The sequence below is a fragment of the Coregonus lavaretus genome (assembly GCF_964263955.1).
Source record: "Coregonus lavaretus genome assembly, chromosome: 11".
In the NCBI taxonomy this organism is placed as follows: Eukaryota; Metazoa; Chordata; class Actinopteri; order Salmoniformes; family Salmonidae; genus Coregonus; species Coregonus lavaretus.
The window spans coordinates 51,421,524-51,442,348 of record NC_139998.1 but is presented as its reverse complement, the minus strand read 5'-3'; the positions used below and the strand labels follow the sequence as shown (position 1 = coordinate 51,442,348).

General features: G+C 45.0%; 1 protein-coding gene across 1 annotated transcript; it reads left to right on the top strand.

Moving 5' to 3' along the window:
- Positions 1-6,761: 6,761 nt before the first annotated feature.
- Positions 6,762-20,543, top strand: LOC311137122 (transmembrane protein 47). Its single transcript, XM_084171461.1, has 3 exons — positions 6,762-7,070; positions 18,757-18,897; positions 19,060-20,543. The coding sequence occupies exons 1-3, from the start codon at positions 6,845-6,847 to the stop codon at positions 19,236-19,238; spliced, it is 546 nt and encodes a 181-aa protein (XP_084027587.1). The 5' UTR covers positions 6,762-6,844; the 3' UTR covers positions 19,239-20,543.
- Positions 20,544-20,825: the final 282 nt, after the last annotated feature.

The following is a 20,825-nucleotide window of genomic DNA, read 5'->3' as shown; positions in this document are numbered from 1 at the left end:
TGTACACAGCCCATCTGAAATTAGCCCACCCAACTACCTCATCCCTATATTGTTATTTATTTTGCTCTTTTGCACCCCAGTATCTCTATTTGCACATCATCTCTTGCACATCTAGCATTCCAGTGTTAATACTATTGTAATTATTCTGCACTATAGCCTTACCTCCATAACTTGCTACATTTGTACACACTGTATATATATTTTCTGTTGTATTTCTGACTTTATGTTTTTTTTACCCCATATGTAACTCTGTGTTGTTTTTATTGCACTACTTTGCTTTATCTTGGCCAGGTCGCAGTTGTAAATGAGAACCTGTTCTCAACTGGCTTACCTGGTTAAATAAAGGTGAAATAAATAAAAAAATAAACAAATCGCCCACACTACCACTCCTCTGGTCCTCTGTAGCTCAGCTGGTAGAGCACGGCGCTTGTAACGCCAGGGTAGTGGGTTCGATCCCCAGGACCACCCATACACAAAAATGTATGCACGCATGACTGTAAGTCACTTTGGATAAAAGCGTCTGCTAAATGGCATTTTATTTATTATTTATCATTCCATTTGTTTTGTCTTGTTTATTACACACACCTGGTTCATATCCCCTCATCAGTACCTGTATAATTGTTCCCTCTGCCCCCTTGTCTTTGTGTGTGATTGTTTATTGTGAGGTTAGTGAAGCTTTGTGGAGCTCCTAGTATTTTGTATCGCCGGGATAATTTCCTGTGTGCCTTGTAGTTTCCAGTGCGCCTGTTTTGCGCACTGGAGTGTGTTGACGCTTTACTGAGTAACTTTGTGTTTGCGGAATAAACCCTCATTGCATCTGTGATCGAGTCAATGCATGGGGCGTGCTTCTTCACAAAATTAGATCTCCTGGAGTGCGTACAATCTGGTGCGTGTCCGAGAAGGGGACGAGTGGAAGACAGCATTCAGCACAACCACGGGGCATTATGAATACCTGGTGATGCCTTACGGTTTGATGAATGCTCCATCCGTCTTCCAGTCCTTTGTGAACGAGGTGTTTCGGGACATTCTTGGTCGCGGTGTAGTGGTCTACATCGATGACATTCTGGTGTCCCTGGTTCGCAAAGTGCTGGCCCGACTGTTGGAACATGACCTTTATGCCAAGGCAGAAAAGTGTCTGTTTTTCCAACAGTCCGTCTCTTTCCTCGGATACTGCATTACCACCTGTGGAGATGGAGGGAGATCGCATTTCAGCCATGCATTATTGGCTGACTCCAACCACGTTAAAGGAGGTGCAGTACTTTATTGGCTTTGCCAACTACTATCAGAGGTTTATCCGGTGCTTTGGCAAGGTCGCAGCTCCCATCACATCTCTGTTGAAAGGTTGGGCCGTCCCGGCTCCGCTGGTCTGCTGAGGCTGACAGGGCCTTCAGTAACCTGAGGGTTCTGTTCACCTCAGCCCCGGTACTGGCCCATCCCGATCCATCACTACCGTTCGTAGTGAAGGTGGATGCGTCCGAGGTAGGGATAGGCGCTGTCCTATCTCAACGCTCGGGCACGCCACCCAAGTTGTGCCTTCTTCTCCAAGAAGCTGAGCCCGGCGGAGCAGAACTACGACGTTGGTGATCGGGAGCTGTTGGCTGTTGTCCGAGCCCTGACCGTGTGGAGTCACTGGCTCGAGGGGGCGAAACACCTTTTCCTCGTCTGGACGGACCACCGTAACCTGGAGTACATCCGGGCAGCGAGGAGGCTGAACCCTCGCCAGGCCAGTTGGGTCCTATTCTTCACCCGGTTTGATTTTACACTATCTTACATCCCGGGTACGAAGAATGTGACGGCAGACGCACTGTCACGACTGTACGACACAGAGGAGAGGCCCATAGACAACACCCCCATACTCCCGGCCTCCTGCATTGTGGCGCCGGTAATGTGGGCGATGGATGCGGACATAGAGTGGGCGTTACGCACAGAGCCATCTCCACCTCAGTGTCCAGCTGGCTGCAGTACGTGCCGTCTCTTGTCAGTGACCGTCTGATCTATTGGGCACACACGTCCCCCTCCTCTGGTCACCCAGGTATTGGTCGTACAGTTCGCTGCCTGACCAGAAAGTACTGGTGGCCTACCTTGGCTAAGGACATGAGGGTGTATGTCTCCTCCTGCTCGGTGTGCGCCGACAGTAAGGCACCTAGGCACCTCCCAGCGGGTAAGTTACAGCCCTTACCAGTTCCACAATGGCCAATGGGTTCACCTGTGTATTGACTTTCTCACTGCTCTTCCCCTCTCTCAGGGTAACACCACCATCCTGGTCGTTGTGGACCGCTTTTCAAAAGCCTGTCGCTTCCTTCCTCTGCCCGGTCTCCCCACAGCCCTGTAGACTGCGGAGGCCCTGTTTACTCACGTCTTCCGGCACTACGGGGTGCCAGAGGACATAGTGTCTGACCGGGGTCCCCAGTTTACATCCAGGGTCTGGAAGGCGTTCATGGAACGTCTGGGGGTCTCGGTCAGCCTGACCTCTGGGTTTCACCCCGAGAGTAATGGGCAGGTGAAATGGGTGAATCAGGATGTGGGTAGGTTCCTGCGGTCCTACTGCCAGGACCAGTCGGGGGAGTGGTCGGTGTTCTTGCCATGGGCAGAATATGCCCAGAACTATCTCTGCCACTCCTCCACTAACCTATCGCACCTTTCAATGTGTTTTAGGTTATCAGCCGGTTCTGGCACTGTGGCATCAGAGCCAGACCGAAGCTCCTGCGGTGGATGACTGGTTACGGCGCGCGGAGGAGACGTGGAACGCTGCTCACATCCACCTCCAGCGCGCTGTACGCCGCCAGAAGGCCAACGCTGACCGCCACCGTAGTGAGGCCCCGTTCTTGGTACCGGGTGATCGGGTCTGGCTCTCGACCCGGAATCTGCCCCTCCACCTGCCCTGCCGGAAGCTGAGTCCGCGGTTTGTGGAGCCATTCAAAGTCCTGAGGAGGATAAACGAGGTTACATATAGGTTATTACTCCCTCCAGATTACCGTATTAACTCCTCATTCCATGTGTCTCTCCTCAGGCCGGTGGTGACTGGTCCGCTCCAGGAGTCTGAGGTGCGGGAGGTTCCTCCACCCCCTCTGGACATCGGTGTACTCCGTCCGTTCCATCCTGGATTCGAGGCATCGGGTGGGGGGCCTTCAGTACCTCGTGGAGTGGGAGGGGTACGAGGACGAGGAGCGGTGCTGGGTTCCGGTGAAGGATATCCTCGATCCCTCCCTGTTGCGGGATTTCCACCGTCGCCATCTGGCTCGCCCTGCTCCGCGTCCTCCTGGCTGTCCCCGAGGCCGGTGTCAGCGCGCTGCTGGAGCTGAACGTCAAGGGGAGGTAATGTCACGACTTCCTCCGAAGCTGCCACCTTTCCTTGTTTGGGCAAGCTTCAGCGTTCGTCGTCACTGGCCTTCTAGCCACTGCCGCTCCTCATCTCATCATTTGTTTCGTCTTGTTCATTACAAACACCTGGTACATATCCCCTCATCAGTACCTGTATAAGTGTTCACTCTGCCCCCTTGTCTTTGTGTGTGATTGTTTATTGTGAGATTAGTGAAGCTTGGTGGAGCTCCTAGTATTTTGAATCGCCGGGATAATTCCATGTGTGCCTTGTAGTTTCCAGTGCGCCTGTTTAGTGCACTGGAGTGTGTTGACGCTTTACTGCGTAACTTTGTGTTTGCTGAATAAATCCTGTTATTCTGTGATTTACCCTCCTGCGCCTGACTCCTTCTAAATCACTCATCACACAAGGGGGCAACATTTTGGGGGGTTCTTGCATTGGAATTTTATTGAATTCTGCTTATATCACGCTATAAACACAATACACATAAGGTTCAAATGCTGAGACTCCGAGATCATTGAGTGCTTTTGAAATCTGTAGCCTATCTCTTCTGCTCTGTATCAGCACACTGGACAGCTCCCTACAGCTAGGCCGTTTTGGTAATGAATATAGGCTACAAGATAGATAGGGTAATTCACCGATTGCAAACAGCCTATGTGAATGTAGCCGTACACATAACTGTCTTACCAAAATAATGCAAGCTAAATGCTGAAAGTAGTAGCCTAGTTATTCATGCATGCAAAAAAATATACTGAATAGCAGTTTGGCTTAGAATACTGGCACAACTGCAAATGCAAATGAATGCGAACAGAACAAAACAGCGGTACCAAGTCTAGATTGTTTCAATATTCCCTTTTCAAAAGATGCTCTGTGGAACTTCCTGAGTAATCGATCATTCCATTCTCCCCTAAATCTTCTTGTAAGATCCCCTTCAAATGCCAGTTGGATTAGTTGAGCTTTCCTCGGGTGTGCTGACTGAACACGTTGGTCAAAGTGGAGAATGAGTTCTCGCATGTAGCTGTGGGTGCCCCAAAAGTCAGTCCATGTTTCTGTGCAGTAAGCACGGTCGGCATAGCGGAGAGAGGCCCAGAGAATCGTTGCAGGATATCAAGTGGGGTCCATTTGTCCTCATTGGAGCCAGAGCGGGTGATTTCAGTCTGCAAAAACTCAGCTTCCACCAAATCTGTTTTACTTAGATCCAGCAGTGGTTTCACCTTTTTCACATCTAGAAATTCATGGCTCTTTGAGTCAAGGGCACAAAGGGCCTCCACCAGTTGGCTGTTGCATTCACTGAATCGTTTTCACATTTCACCAATGACAGCATCCAACGTGCTGAAGAACAGTATTTTACATTCAGTCTCTTCTCCTCTGTCCTGCTGGCCTACTGTATTGTCCACCACGTATTGCTGAAGGTCTGTACTTACATAACGTCCTCGTTTGCTTGGAGCTGCTGGTGGTGCGTCAGTGCCACTGGCACTGCACTGTGCCCAAATGGCTTCGAACTCGCTGTCGCACCACAGCTTCTTGACGCACTCCAACGCACTGTGCCCAAATGGCTTCGAACTCGCTGTCGCACCACAGCTTCTTGACGCACTCCAACGCACTGTGCCCAAATGGCTTCGAACTCGCTGTCGCACCACAGCTTCTTGACGCACTCCAACGCACTGTGCCCAAATGGCTTCGAACTCGCTGTCGCACCACAGCTTCTCGACGCACTCCAACGCACTGTGCCCAAATGGCTTCGAACTCGCTGTCGCACCACAGCTTCTCGACGCACTCCAACGCACTGTGCCCAAATGGCTTCGAACTCGCTGTCGCACCACAGCTTCTCGACGCACTCCAACGCACTGTGCCCAAATGGCTTCGAACTCGCTGTCGCACCACAGCTTCTCGACGCACTCCAACGCACTGTGCCCAAATGGCTTCGAACTCGCTGTCGCACCACAGCTTCTCGACGCACTCCAACGCACTGTGCCCAAATGGCTTCGAACTCGCTGTCGCACCACAGCTTCTCGACGCACTCCAACGCACTGTGCCCAAATGGCTTCGAACTCGCTGTCGCACCACAGCTTCTCGACGCACTCCAACGCACTGTGCCCAAATGGCTTCGAACTCGCTGCTTCTCGACGCACTCCAACGCACTGTGCCCAAATGGCTTCGAACTCGCTGTCGCACCACAGCTTCTCGACGCACTCCAACGCACTGTGCCCAAATGGCTTCGAACTCGCTGTCGCACCACAGCTTCTCGACGCACTCCAACGCACTGTGCCCAAATGGCTTCGAACTCGCTGTCGCACCACAGCTTCTCGACGCACTCCAACGCACTGTGCCCAAATGGCTTCGAACTCGCTGTCGCACCACAGCTTCTTGACGCACTCCAACGCACTGTGCCCAAATGGCTTCGAACTCGCTGTCGCACCACAGCTTCTCGACGCACTCCAACGCACTGTGCCCAAATGGCTTCGAACTCGCTGTCGCACCACAGCTTCTCGACGCACTCCAACGCACTGCGGACCACTTTGACTCCAGTGGAAAAATCATTTTGCCTGGAGTCATTTGTTTTCGAGGATCGAGACGACTGAGGATTCTGAGCACCATGGTTGCTGTAAACTTAAAGCCGGGGTCCGTCACCACCTTCAGCAACCCAGTAGCCTCCAATCCTACTTCTGTGTTGCAGGACCATGTGCGGTTTCCCCGCCTCTTATTATGGAAACCCAAAGGAGTCATACCTAACCGCCCAGTGGCTTTCAATAGCCCCCCTAAACACACCTCGGCGTGCCCTGTCCATTGTGCTGACACATTGCAACGGAGATACAGATTTGTTTTGCGCCAACCTGTCACTCAATCATTGTAACTTTTTTGCTATTTTTATATAGGGACATAACACTAAAACTGAAGGGGCTAAACCCCCTTTGGCCTCCTCATAGAACCAGGCCGCTGTGCCCAGTGTGACAAGTCTTTCAGCTTACAAGGTTAGGAAAAGCCTTTTCATTTTTATTTTATTTTTTACTTGTCAGAAAATATCAAATTCACAGTGTCTAATCAAACTCCAGTACATGACTGTAATTTGAAATTGACACAACACATCGCCTATAGGTCTAAACATGATGGGAGTTAAATTAACGATGAATCATATGAAATAATTGCACTCGTCAGAAAACCCCCATGTTGATTGAATAATTGCACTTTAAATCAAATGTGTAACTTTGGAATAAATTGCCTTTCAAAGTAATATATAGAGGCCCTACCTCTGGAAAGAGACTGATAGGAATCCAGTGGGAGTCCTAGGCACTAGGACCCTGCAGGTGCCACTCTGTGATATTACAGCAATGTGCAGTGCGGTCGGAAGACTCGCAGCAGTAGCCGTACCGTAGCTGCAGCAGCGTCCCTGACGCGCAGAGGCTGCCCACCCTCCACTCACAGTAGAGGAAAATCCCGAAATTCTTGGTTTGAGACCCAACCGCCAGACCACGGTCCTCGGAGAAAGATACTTTTGTTTACCATCACAAACCCAATACGACACCCATGGCTTCATCCGTGAGTGGAACGGAGGAGGTGCGCGTTTCGGCGTTGACGCCGCTGAAGTTGGTGGGTTTGGTGTGCGTCTCCCTTGCGCTCTGCCTGGATGTTGGGGCCGTGTTGAGCCCCGCGTGGGTAACGGCGTATAACCAGTACTACCTGTCTCTGTGGGAGTCCTGCTGGAAGCCTGTTAACTCGGACACATGGCAGTGCAACTCAACGCTCGAGACTGGTGAGAGAGACCTTCCTCATTAAAGTCAATACACATATCACTATTATGACTGTTTAAAATGCCCATATGCATATATACTGTGTTTATGTATAGGTAAAAAGTGATAGGGTTCTATTTTGGGGACATTTGGGAGATTTTTTGTTGTTGAGTTTCAATGTCCACAATGATATGCTATACATCCATTGAGATACATATGAAATCAGAGATGACAAAGAGGCGCCTGCTGCTGAGTCTACTGGTCAATCACTGTTTTTTAAATGTTTTATTCATTTATTTTTTAAATCTCTGCTCAGTAATAATTTATGTTGGAGCTAAAAGGTAGGGATAGCAAGAGCATAATTCTCTCAATATAGATTTTTCCCATCCAGTCTGTTATCAAATGTATGATGCATGCTCTAAAGCTGGCTTTTCAAAGTTTAAAATAGTAGATTTCAAACTAAAATGACTACTTTATAATATAATTATATCAGACATTATATGAGCATATAAACGTTTATTTAGTTACCCTCTTTTCTATTCGCCCAATCCACCACTAAATAATGTCGGAATTCTGTCCAGTTGGGGTTTATTGGGCTTTTGTTGCCGACAAAATGAGCCTTTGTTGGGGTTCCTCTGCAGGCCAACGAGCGAGGGCAACTTTGAGAAGAGAACTCCCCAGAGATCCAAATGCTGAGAGATTAGTAACCAGGGAAACAAGTGGCGCATTCTAGAAATGCTGTTTTTCCCCCTTCTTTTTCATCCAGCATGGAAGCTTTTGTCAAAACGAGCTGTATTTTGATTACTCCACCTTATGTATTCAATGTGTCTTTTTATCTCGTTTGTTGGCTGCAGATAGTTGTCTCCCATGTGTTGTGCAGTCAGTGAATAAGTGTTTTTGTTTGTCTGAATACACTGTTTTGTTTCTGCGATGAGTATCCTAACTGAGGGGTCATTTTGGCACCCCTTCTCTCTCCTGTCACTCTGAGACAGTGCAGCTTGGTTCCTTATAAAGCCATGGCGTCTCTGTGTCACCAGCAGCCAGCATACCACAGTAACTGCACACAGCAAACTGCCCATTTCCTCAGTTTGGCCTTGCATTAGACTTAGGGATCAATTTCACTCACAGTAATCAGTCAGTTTCTCCCCCCAATATCTACATTTCCTCAGTGTCCTGCCCAGGGCATTAAGCAAATTGTGTTAGTATTGTATTTACCCGGTTGTTGCACTCAATAACACGTTCTGCTGAGTTGTTGTGCGTAGATGTGTATGTGTACAGTCATGGTCAAAAGATTTGAGAATGACACAAGTATTGCTCTTCACAAAGTTTGCTGCTTCAGTGTTTTTAGGTATTTGTGTCAGGTGTTACTATGGTATACTGAAGTATAATTACAAGCATTCCATAAGTGTCAAAGGCTTTTATTGACAATTACATTAAGTTTATGCAAAGAGTCAATATTTGCAGTGTTGACCCTTCTTTTTCAAGACTTCTGCAATCCGCCCTGGCATGCTGTCAATTAACTTACATTTACATTTTAGTCATTTAGCAGACGCTCTTATCCAGAACGACTTACAGTGAGTGCATACATTATTATTAATTGTTTTCATACTGGCCCCGCGTGGGAATCGAACCCACAACCCTGGCATTGCAAACGCCATGCTCTACCAACTGAGCTACATCCCTGCCGGCCATTCCCTCCCCTACCCTGGACGACGCTGGGCCAATTGTGCGCCGGCCCATGGGTCTCCCGGTCACGGCCGGCTACAACGGAGCCTGAACTTCTAGGCCACATCCTGACTGATGGCAGTCCATTCTTGCATAATCAATGCTTGGAGTTTGTCAGAATTTGTGGGTTTTTGTTTGTCCACCCGCCTCTTGAGGATTGACCACAAGTTCTCAATGGGATTAAGGTCTGGGGAGTTTCCTGGCCATGGACCCAAAATTTCGATGGTTTGTTCCCCAAGCCACTTAGTTATCACTTTTGCCTTATGGCAAGGTGCTCCATCGTGCTGGAAAAAGCATTGTTCGTCACCAAACTGTTCTTGGATGGTTGGGAAAAGTTGCTCTCTGAGGATGTGTTGGTACCATTCTTTATTCATGGCTGTGTTCTTAGGCAAAATTGTGAGTGAGCCCACTCCCTTGACTGAGAAGCAACCCCACACATGAATGGTCTCAGGATGCTTTACTGTTGGCATGACACAGGACTGATGGTAGCGCTCACCTTGTCTTCTCCGGACAAGCTTTTTTCCGGATGCCCCAAACAATCGGAAAAGGGATTCATCAGAGAAAATGACCTTACCCCAGTCCTCAGCAGTCCAATCCCTGTACCTTTTGCAGAATATCAGTCTGTCCCTGATGTTTTTCCTGGAGTGAAGTGGCTTCCTCAGTGCCCTTCTTGACACCAGGCCATCCTCCAAAAGTATTCGCCTCAATTGTCCTCGTCAACACTCTCACCTGTGTTAACGAGAGAATCACTGACATGATGTCAGCTGGTCCTTTTGTGGCAGGGCTGAAATGCAGTGGAAATGTTTTTTTGGGATTAAGTTAATTGTCATAGCAAAGAGGGACTTTGCAATTAATTGCAATTCATCTGATCACTCTTCATGACATTCTGGAGTATATGCAAATTACCATCATAAAAAACTGAGGCAGCAGACTTCTCAAAACTTTTGACCACGACTGTATTCATGTCCTACAAGCAGGTTGGTACACTCAATAAGGAGCTCTGCAGGGTTGACGTGCATGCATAGATGTCCAGGAACTTAAGCACTTACAAATTTGTAACATATTGTACGAATTGGAATTTGCAACATATATAAAATAGATGACATAGTACACAATTATGCAACATTTTCAGGGAGCCGTTTTGGCTCGTGAGCACTACTTTCAAAACTACTGGCTGAAATGATACAAAACCTCTGGAGCATCACTTTAATGCAGAAGACATGGAAATGGGTGATATTTGGATATTACAATCAATCACACACTTGCACACACAAATTCTCTCTCTTTATAACCCTCTCTATCTCACGCACGCACGCACGCACGCACACACACACACACACACACAGTCAGTCTCAGGAATGTGGAGCGTCTGTGTGAGACATTTTGCGCTGATGCCAGACCAGTGAGAGGGGAGAAACGAATGTGGAGCGAGTGTGTGACTACACTTAGCAGGTACTACTCAACATTATCAGCGCTGATCTCAGTTCAGTCAGAGGTGAAGAAACTCTCCATACTCTCCAGGTTCTGATCTGACACAGGTAATCCCCCTATTGTCTCAGGCCAAGAGTGGCCCTGAAGGCCAATCCAGATTTTCCATTAACAGCGGTGGCGGCTCCTGAAATGCACACAGGGAGATGTAATTAACGATCAGATTGGATCTCGCAAAGCTCCATTTCCATCTGTCATCATACAGAACCTAGGTTGCATCCCAAATAGCACCCTATTCCCTATATAGTGCACTGTTTTTGACCAGAGCTTAAAAGTAGCACACTACATAAGGAATAGGGTGTCATTTGGGACGCAGTCCTATATTAATAGTTAGTGCTTCCTGTCCTGCTAGCGCTGAGATTCCTGGCTGTATTTCTCTCTCATGCAGTATGTGGGTCTGTTCCAAATGTCTGAGCTGCTGAGATGAGTTTCTGTATCCTGCTGTTACACAACTGAGTCAGACTGATAACAACTGCAGTAGCTCCTGCAATTTCAGCCCTAGTCAAAAAATACTATAGGATTCCAATAAAAAAAATCAGATTAGAATCCAATACAAAAAAAAATATATTAGAATCCAATACATTAGGATGCCAATACAAGAATCCAATAGAAAAATCTTAGCAAATTTTGGAACCAGTTGTATTGGACTGCTATAGGATTCCAATACAAGAATTCAATAGAAAAACCCTATCAGAATTTATCAAATAGGACTGGTTCCAAAATCTGATAGGGTTTTTCAATTGGATTCTTGCATTGGGATCCTATAAGAGAAAATCCTATAAAATAGAATCCCATAGGACTGGTTCCAAAATCTGATGGGATTGAATCACTCCCATATTGTGGTGGTGTGTTGAAGAGGTTGAGAACCTCCGGGAATTATCATTGGTGTGAGTAGGCAAAGAGATGGAGATTGTGCTCTGGAGAGACACGGGGGAAAGACTGTTCCTCAGTTTACTGGTCTTCAATCTTGATTGCAGTTGAACATAAATGTTCAGGTTTCTGTGCCATATTTAGCTCAGAGATTGTCCAATAAAGCTACTGTGATCGGTCCAGAGGAGTTCCGATCTATGCGGTAGGGAGGGTTGGTGTAAACAGGAAGAGTCGTTTTTTTAAGTTACACAAATCTAAATGATATATTTAATGTTCACAGAATGGCACTCGGTCGGTTCAAGAAAGGGGAAACAAAATCCAAACCCGGTTCAGAGCACTTCACTTACAAACCAAAGATCCTTTCGATAATCACCTAATTAAATTATATTTTGTGGCTAAACTTGGTTTTGGCACACGGCTACAGGAAACAGTCACGCAAGTTCTTCCTCTTTTAAGCCGGTCTTTGTCTCTCAATGTCTTCTGTCCTTTCATCCTTTCTTCGTTCTAGATTTCTCCTTTCTTTGTCTGTTCCTTTCTACCCCCCCATCTCCATTGGCCTCCTCTTCTTCTCGTGTGTAATTGCCCCCGCCCCTTCACCTGTGCCGGTAATAAGGGGTGTTCGGGGAATCCTGTGATGTTGGTGCAGATTCTTGGAGTGGGAATCTCTTCTAACCAGTGATATACAAATTATTCTCAGATTCAGTGTGGCCTTTGAATAGTCTTAGTTAAAACAGCGCATACACACAACGTTTACCCTCACTCTATTGATTTCAAATTGATATCGATATGATGAGTGATTAACAAAATAGTGTTGCATTTAGCTTTATGCGTTGGCGACCAACTTGAAACCAAATGCTGCAATCCAAAATGTAGCTGTCTGTCTTTTACAAGTTGTCCTCTAACCAGTGACATACATATTATTCCCAGATTATGTGTGTTTTTTAGTAAGGTTAGTTTGAACAAGACGTGCAACCCAATTCCCCCCCTATCATTCTATTGATTTCAACGTGATATCAATATGAGTGCTTGACAAATAAGTGTTGCGTTTTCTTTCCATTTTGGCGACCCCTTAATCAAAATGCATCACTCCAAAATGTAGCTGGTTGTCTTCAGCAGGTTTCCTCTAAGGAGTGATGCAAACAATATTTACAGTTTCCATGTGGTTTTTGAGGTGTGTTAGTTACAACAGCCCATATAACCTGATTTCCCCCCCTATTCAATATGAGTTATTAATTGCCACTGGATATGCAGTTTATAAGACAATACAAGTAATATGATTACTGTTGTGGCACATGTATGTGTAGGTAGTACATTTTATGTTTATGTTTTCAAAACTGTTTATTGATTATTGATTTGGAGACTTCAAAACTGTGTTTTGACATCAGGCTATTTATCAAAAGTTATTGTCAACGGGAAGCAGCGACAGCATCATTTTCAACTTATGTTTTAGGAATTTTAATGGTACTTTCAACATTAATTTCCTATGGTATTCTAATGTAAAAACTGCTGAATGAGTCCAAAAACGTGATGTGATTTATTTACATTTTTACATTTTAGTCATTTAGCAGGCGCTCTTATCCAGAGCGACTTACAGTTAGTGAGTGCATACATTTTATTTTTTTTCATACTGGCCCCCCGTGGGAAACGAACCCACAACCCTGGCGTTGCAAGCGCAATGCTCTACCAACTGAGCTACACAGGATTTATTTTGATGATCTACTATAAATCATGAAAACGGGTTTGACTTGCCTATAATAAGGCACATATATTTCACAATAACAAACAAGATAAACATTTCTCATCTACTATAACAATACAGTGACTAAAAAATGACATGCAAATGGCTTCAACTTAGCTAGAGTTGAGCTGACAGCCATTTTGCACTGTTTCGCTATGGCTTTAGTCATCAATCTAGCAGGAGGGCAATATTTTATTAATGTAGTTGGGTTTCTCCCCCTAGAAAGCTATGACTTTTGGCTTTTACCAGGAATTGGTTATTTATGTCTGAGAAAAAACACACTTTTCAACCCATATGATCTAGTACACAATAAAGTATAATAAAACATATACAAATATGATGATATGATAATGAATAAGCCTTTTCATACTTTATAATATGTCCATATATAGTTATCTGTTTTAGGAACATCTACCCAAGATATTTCCACTTCTTTATAACTTTACCAAACATATCATGGATATTATTATTATTATTATTATTATTATTATTATATCATGACATTAGTGATAATCAAAATGTGTTACATTTGTGAATGTCTAAATCAACATTTGGCCCATTTAAACAGTGTGCGTCCCTCCTCTAGACAAAGGGATAAGGGCTATGTAAAGGGATCCATTTTGTCCTTCCGAGCATATGCAATATGTCTGCCTCCGACATAAAATAAATGTTTGACTTCCACACAAAATTACTTATTTACTTATTTTAGGTTAATGGAAGTGTGTAGGTCGCATTCTTTATTGTAGAGCTATGAAAGTTATGTATTTAGATCCGCCTGCTTGAGACAAATTCAGCGATTGCTTTGCCATGTCTGTGCTGTGAACGTAACGTTGCAGTGAAGTGATATAAATGGATGTAATGATGCAGCCGGCCACCAGAGGGAGGCAAATACAAGTTTATTTGACAGAGGACATTTACATGGTCTGGATGGCTGTCTTCTGACTTATAAAACGGTGGGAAATCAATTAAATAAGTCATGTAAACATATACATATATTTTTAAGTAATTCTAGTGCCTGATTTCGGGGACTGTCAGCTTACAGGCAAAATGTGGCTAACAGTAGTTTCTTAGCTACCATAAAAACTAGTGCATAAAATGCTACACATTGACAAAATATGACTAAAACATTGACAACTTCGTCAGGAAACATAAGGAAACAAATACTGTAAAGTTACTCACAGTTCTTGCATTCACACACAATGAAGGATAAAACAGTTAGAATAATAAGGTTAGGAAACTGGAGATTCTTTGCACAGCCACAGGTGGCGAGCTGAACTTGGTACTTAATTAACACTGCAAGCCTGTGCTAGCTGTGACATCATCAGTCACTCTTAAAGGGACAGGCTTTCTTAAAGGTGAATAAAACAGAAATGAATATACCTTAAAACTGTTGTTTCCGATCAATGGAAATGTTCTAATTAATGTTGTTGTATTGTACTGGAACTTATGACAAAAAAAATATAATATATTGGGTTAAATTAAGAAAAAAAGTTCTAATAGGATTCTGATTGGGGTGACACAATCCTACAAGATTTAGCAAAAACCTACAGGATCCAATCAGATTACTTTTGATTTCCAAAAGAAAAAAAGTAGTCCAATAGGATTCTGATAGAGGTGACACAAAATTCAATTGGAAAAATCACTAATCCTATAGGATATTTTGACTAGGGAGTTGCGGTCTGATAGGGTGAAAAATACCAAGATGACTAGAAGATGACTGGAATGACAATCTTTTGAATTACACTGAAGAAAAATATAAACGCAACATATAAAGTGTTGGTCCCATTTTCATGAGCTGAAATAAAAGAACCCAGAATTGTTTTTCATACCCACAAAAAGCTTATTTCTCTCAAATATGTTTACATCCCTGTTAATGAGCATTTCACCTTTGCCAAGATAATCCATCCACCTGACAGGTGTGGCATATCAAGAAGCTGATTAAACAGCATGATCATTACACAGGTACACCTTGTGCTGGGGACAATAAAAGGCCACTCTAAAAATGTGCAGTTTTGTTACACAACACAGCTTTGAGGGAGCGTGCAATTGGCATGCCGACAACAGGAATGTCCACCAGAGCTGTTGCCAGATAATTGAATGTTCATTTCTCTACCATAAGCCGCCTCCAATGTTGTTTTAGAGAATTTGGCAGTAAGTGCAACCAGCCTCACAACCGAAGACCATGTGTAACCACGCCAGCCCAGGACCTCCACATCCAGCTTCTTCACCTGCGGGATTGTCTGAGACCAGCCACCCGGACAGCTGATGAAACTTCTGCACAAATTGTCAGAAATATTCTCAAGGAAGCTCATCTGCGTGCTCGTCGTCCTCACCAGTGTCTTGACCTGGCTGCAGTTCGGCGTTGAAACTGACTTCAGTGGGCAAATGCTCACCTTCGATGGCCACTGGCTCGCTGGAGAAGTGTGCTCTTCGCGGATGAATCCCAGTTTCAACTGTACCGGGCAGATGGCAGACAACTTGTATGGCGTCGTGTGGGCGAACGGTTTGCTGATGTCAACGTTGTGAACAGAGTTCCCCATGGTGGTGGTGGGGTTATGGTATGGGCAGGCATAATCTACAGACAACGAACACAATTGCATTTTATTGATGGCAATTTGAATGCACAGAGATACCGTGACGAGATCCTGAGGCCCATTGTCATGCCATTCATCTGCCGCCATCACCTCATGTTTCAGCATGATAATGCACAGCACCATGTCGCAAGGATCTGTACACAGTTCCTGGAAGCTGAAAATGTCCCAGTTCTTCCATGGCCTGCATACTCACCAGACATGTCACCCATTGAGCATGTTTGGGATGCTCTGGATCGACGTGTACAACAGCGTGTTCCAGTTCCTGACAATATCCAGCAACTTCTCACAGCCATTAAAGAGGAGTGGGAAAACATTCCACAGGCCACAATAAACATCCTGATCAACTTTATGTGAAGGCGATGTGTCGCGCTGCATGAGGCAAATTGTGGTCACAGCAGATACTGACTGGTTTTCTGATCCACACCCCTACCTTTTTTTAAAAGGTATCTGTGACCAACAGATGCATATATGTATTTCCAGTCATGTGAAATTCATAGATTAGGGCCCAATGAATTTATTTCAATTGGCGGATTTCCTCATATGAACTGTAATTCAGTAAAATCTTTGAACTTGTTGCATGTTGCGTTTATATTTTTGTTCAGTGTAGATACAGACAAACAGAAGTTAGTGAAGCTCCCACGGTTGGAGTGGCAGCCAATGAGGTTGCTGCAAATGAGAGGCTTCCTGTGATGACAGGACCATTTAAAACTCTAAATCGTAGAAGCAATATTTGGTCCAAAAAGGGAATGTTTGTTTATGTTCGAGCAGCTCGGCCTGTGGAATGAAGTTCCCCCCGACAAGAGTGGGAACTGTAGTTTAAGCAGCTTACACACTGTCACTTTCCCTCATTGTCGAATGGTTTGATCATTCCGTCTGCCTTGCCATAGAGGGAAAGGGTTTGATCATTCCGTCTGCCTTGCCATAGAGGGAAAGGGTTTGATCATTCCGTCTGCCTTGCCATAGAGGGAAAGGGTTTGATCATTCCGTCTGCCTTGCCATAGAGGGAAAGGGTTTGATCATTCCGTCTGCCTTGCCATAGAGGGAAAGGGTTTGATCATTCCGTCTGCCTTGCCATAGAGGGAAAGGGTTTGATCATTCCGTCTGCCTTGCCATAGAGGGAAAGGGTTTGCCATGAAGTTTTTAGCCACTTAGCTGTGATTGTAATGAATATTATACATTTTAAATTGGCCTTTTTCATTAATATGTACAACTATTCAAGCTTTTTTTTAACACACACGCACACACACACCTTTTATAATTAAAAACCAAGTATTTACTTTACCTTACAAAAGGCATAATGGCAATCAACCTCATCATAACATCCCTTGTCTGTTTACATATACCATAACCCCACCCAGCCCACAGATTGTTGATTAACAAGTCTAGACTGTTACTCCTAACAATAAAACATCTCTATCACTCAGCAGTCCATACAGTGGACGTGACTAGAAGCCAGTACACCTCCCCATACAGCCAGTTAGATAAAAGTGTCTAGCAGCTAGCTATGCGAGACTAGATTTACATTTAGTCACTTAGCAGGCACTCTTAACCAGAGAGACTTACAGGAGCAATTAGAGTTAAGTGCCTTGCTCAAGGGCACATCAACAGATTTTTCATCTAGTCAGCTCAGGGACTTGAAAACCTGCAACCTTTCAGTTACTGACCCCAATGCTCTTATCCACTAGGCTGCCTGCCGCCGCTAAGACTAAAGCTTGTAAATATTCTATGGTGGAGGGTGAAGTTGCCACACTAATGGTTAAGGTTAGGATTGGGAGAGGGAAGCTGATTCTAGATCTGTAACTAGGGGAAACTTAACCCATAGGAGCACATTCTATCTCAGCTTTGTCTGCAACATACTGCCCATTAAATTCTACTATATCCATACATGAAGTGGCTGGATATAGTAGTCTAGAAGTTTCTCCCCTCTATCTCTCCCCAAGCCCCCTGTGTCTCTAGCCCCCCCTCTCCTATCCCGGTTAGCATTCTAGCGAGGATAGAGTGCTATTTCTAGTCTCCACTTTAGATGAGTGTTTTGGAGTACTACTTGAAACGCTGAGACTGCTGCTGACTTGGCATTGGGCAGGCAGGAGGGACATCTATTATCCAGTCACCCGGAGGAGGAGGGGGGGGGGGGGGGAGGAGGAGGAGGAGGAGGAGGAGGGGGGGGAAGAAATACAATTAATTTCTACTGTTTGCTGATGATCTGGTGCTTCTGTCCCCAACCAGGAGGGCCTACAGCAGCACCTAGATATTCTGTCAGACCTGGGCCCTGACAGTCAATCTCAATAAGAGAAAAATAATGGTGTTCCAAAAAAGGATCACAAATACCAATTCCATCTAGATACCATTGCCCATATCTATTGGGTGAAATACCACAGTGTGCAATCACAGCAGCAAGATGTGTGACCTTTTGCCACAAGAAAAGGGCAACCAGTGAAGAACAAACACCATTGTAAATACAACCTATATTTATGTTTATTAATTTTCCTTTTTGTAACTATTTGCACATCCTTATAACACTGTATATATACATACTATGACATTTGAAATGTCTTTTATTATTTTGGAACTTTTCTGAGTGTAATGTTTACTGTTAATTTTCTATTGTTTTGATTTATCTATTCCACTTGCTTTGTCAATGTAAACATATGTTTCCCATGCCAATAAAGCCCTTAAATTGAATTGAGAGAGAGAGAGTTAGTTTTCGTCCATTGCTGTGTTGGGTACAGATGTGATTTTAGTGCAGGGTTAACATTCTTGGACCATACACCACGCTGTTGACATGGATCACTAGGCTAATAACCCCCATGAAAAGATTTTCCTGGCAAACCTCTGTCAGATCCTGAGAATACTCTTCCCATGCCCATGAGGAATAAGAAGCCTTCTGTTACCAGATGATGTGTGTGGAATGTCATTTTTCATCTGTATGACTTTCATGTCGGTGGCTGTGTCATTTTTCACTGTGGCTGTGTACTTGGGCATGTCTGTGAGACTTAGCATTGCTATGTTACAGACCATGATCACCCCCTCCTCTCTCTCTCTCTCCCTCTCCCTTTCTCTCTCACCAGTCAATAGAATAGGGAGGTGCTGGAGTGCGTTCAGACTTACTTTGACCAAGCCCCCCCCCCTCTCGCTTTCAAATAGAGGTGCTAGAGTGTGTTCATTACAGATACATAACACATAACTGAGCAGGGTTTTCTACCCTTCTCCCCCCCTCACTCTCTCTTCCCCCGCTCGCTTTCTCCCTCTCTCTCTGTGCCCCCCTCTCTCTCTCTCTCTCTCTCTCTCTCGTAGACTGGCAGATTGCCACGCTGGTCCTGTTGTTGGGTGGTGCAGCCCTCATCCTGTTCTCCTTCCTGGTGGCCCTGGTGTCAGTGTGTGTCGGCTCCAGGAGCCACTGCTACAGACCCGTCGCTGTCATGCTGTTCGCTGCAGGTACAGTATAGCACACACACACACGTGTTCAAACAGACAGAGACACACACACACACAGCACACACACACACTCAGTTCTGTTATAACTAAAGAATATTCATTTTTCTATTATCTTGTCATTTCATGTTCCTCATTTATTTTCTCTGCTTCACTCTGTAACAGTGGTGCTTCAGGTCTGCAGTCTGGTCCTCTACCCCATTAAGTTCATTGAGACGGTCAGCTTGAGGATATACCACGAGTTTAACTGGGGCTACGGCCTCGCCTGGGGGGCCACCATCTTCTCCTTCGGAGGGGCCATTCTCTACTGCCTCAACCCCAAGAACTATGAAGACTACTACTAAACCCTGCAATAGGAGAAGAGAGCCCTCTACACTTCATGTTCCCCCCAAACTCACTGTGATAGCAGCCGATGCTCTGAACTTAGTATATTTCTATAACTGGTAGAGAAAATAAATATTCACACAAAAAGATTGGAGAGTAAACAACAGTAGTGTCTATAGGCTCCATTCATAATATTGTACTGTACCAGATGGTTGGCCCACAGGCTTAAAGGGACACTCTTACTTCCATTATGATGTTGTAGTCTCTAAGGGCATCTCTGCCTGTGTTGTGACTGACGTCTGCTATAGGCTAAGTGGTGAGGCTGAAGAGCCAATCAGACAGTTCAATGGAATCCTAATGACCAATCATATACATCAGTGAAACCATGTCACCAGTCTAAGCCAACAGTAGGTCCACTTTATGATAAGAACTCTGGTAGGAGTTGGAAGGCACAATGCTTTGTCATTATTAAACCAGAGAGGATTAGCTGACCCCATACAGAGACGAGAGGGAGGACCAATTGACCAATCAAAGAAGGGACCGGTGAGCGTGATGGACACAGACCAATCAGAGAGCAGAAGGATGGTCCAGGTGGACAGACCGATCTTGAGGAGGAAAGCTATGGAATACGAAACTCACCTAAGGAAAGGAATTAAGGATGCATGCCTTCACCCCCAGTAATATACTGAACAAAAATACAAACGCAACATGCAACAATTTCAAGGATTTTACTGAGTTACAGTTCATATAAGGAAATCATTCAACTTAAATAAATAAATTAGGCCTTAATCTATGGATTTCACATGACTGGGCAGGGGAGCAGCCATGTGTGGGCCTGGGAGGGCATAGGCCCACCCACTTGGGAGGCAGGCCCACCCACTGTGGAGCCAGGCCCAGCCAATCAGATTGAGTTTTTCCCCACAAAAGGGCTTTATTACAGACAGAAATACTCCTCAGTTTCATCAGCTGTCCGCTCTCAGACAATCCCGCAGGTGAAGAAGCCGGATGTGGAAGTCCTGGGCTGGCATGGTTGTGAGGCCGGTTGGACGTACTGCCAAATTCTCTAAAATGACGTTGGAGGTGGCTTACGGTAGAGAAATTAACATTAAATTATCTAGCAACAGCTCTAGTGGCCATTCCTGAAGTCTGCATGCCAATTGCACGCTCCCTCAAAACTTGAGACATCTGTGGCATTGTGTTGTTTGACAAACCTGCACATTTTAGAGTGGCCTTTTATTGTCCCCAGCACAAGGTGCACCTGTGCAATGATCATGCTGTTTAATCAGCTTCTTGATATGCCACACCTGTCATGTGAATGGATTATCTTGGCAAAGGAGAAATGCTCACTAACAGTGAAGTAAACAAAATTGGAGAGAAATAAGCTTTTTGTGTGTATGAAACATTTCTGGGATCTTTTATTTCAGCTCATGAAACATGGGATCAACACTTTACATGTTGCGTTTATATTTTTGTTCAGTATATTTGTGATTATCTTTGCCTTTCATCTGTGGTAATATAAAAGAAGACTGGATGGGTTAAGGTAGGCAGCATAGAGGAATTTAACTAGTGGTTCACTTTCACCTATCCTGCTCCTCTAGATCAATGCA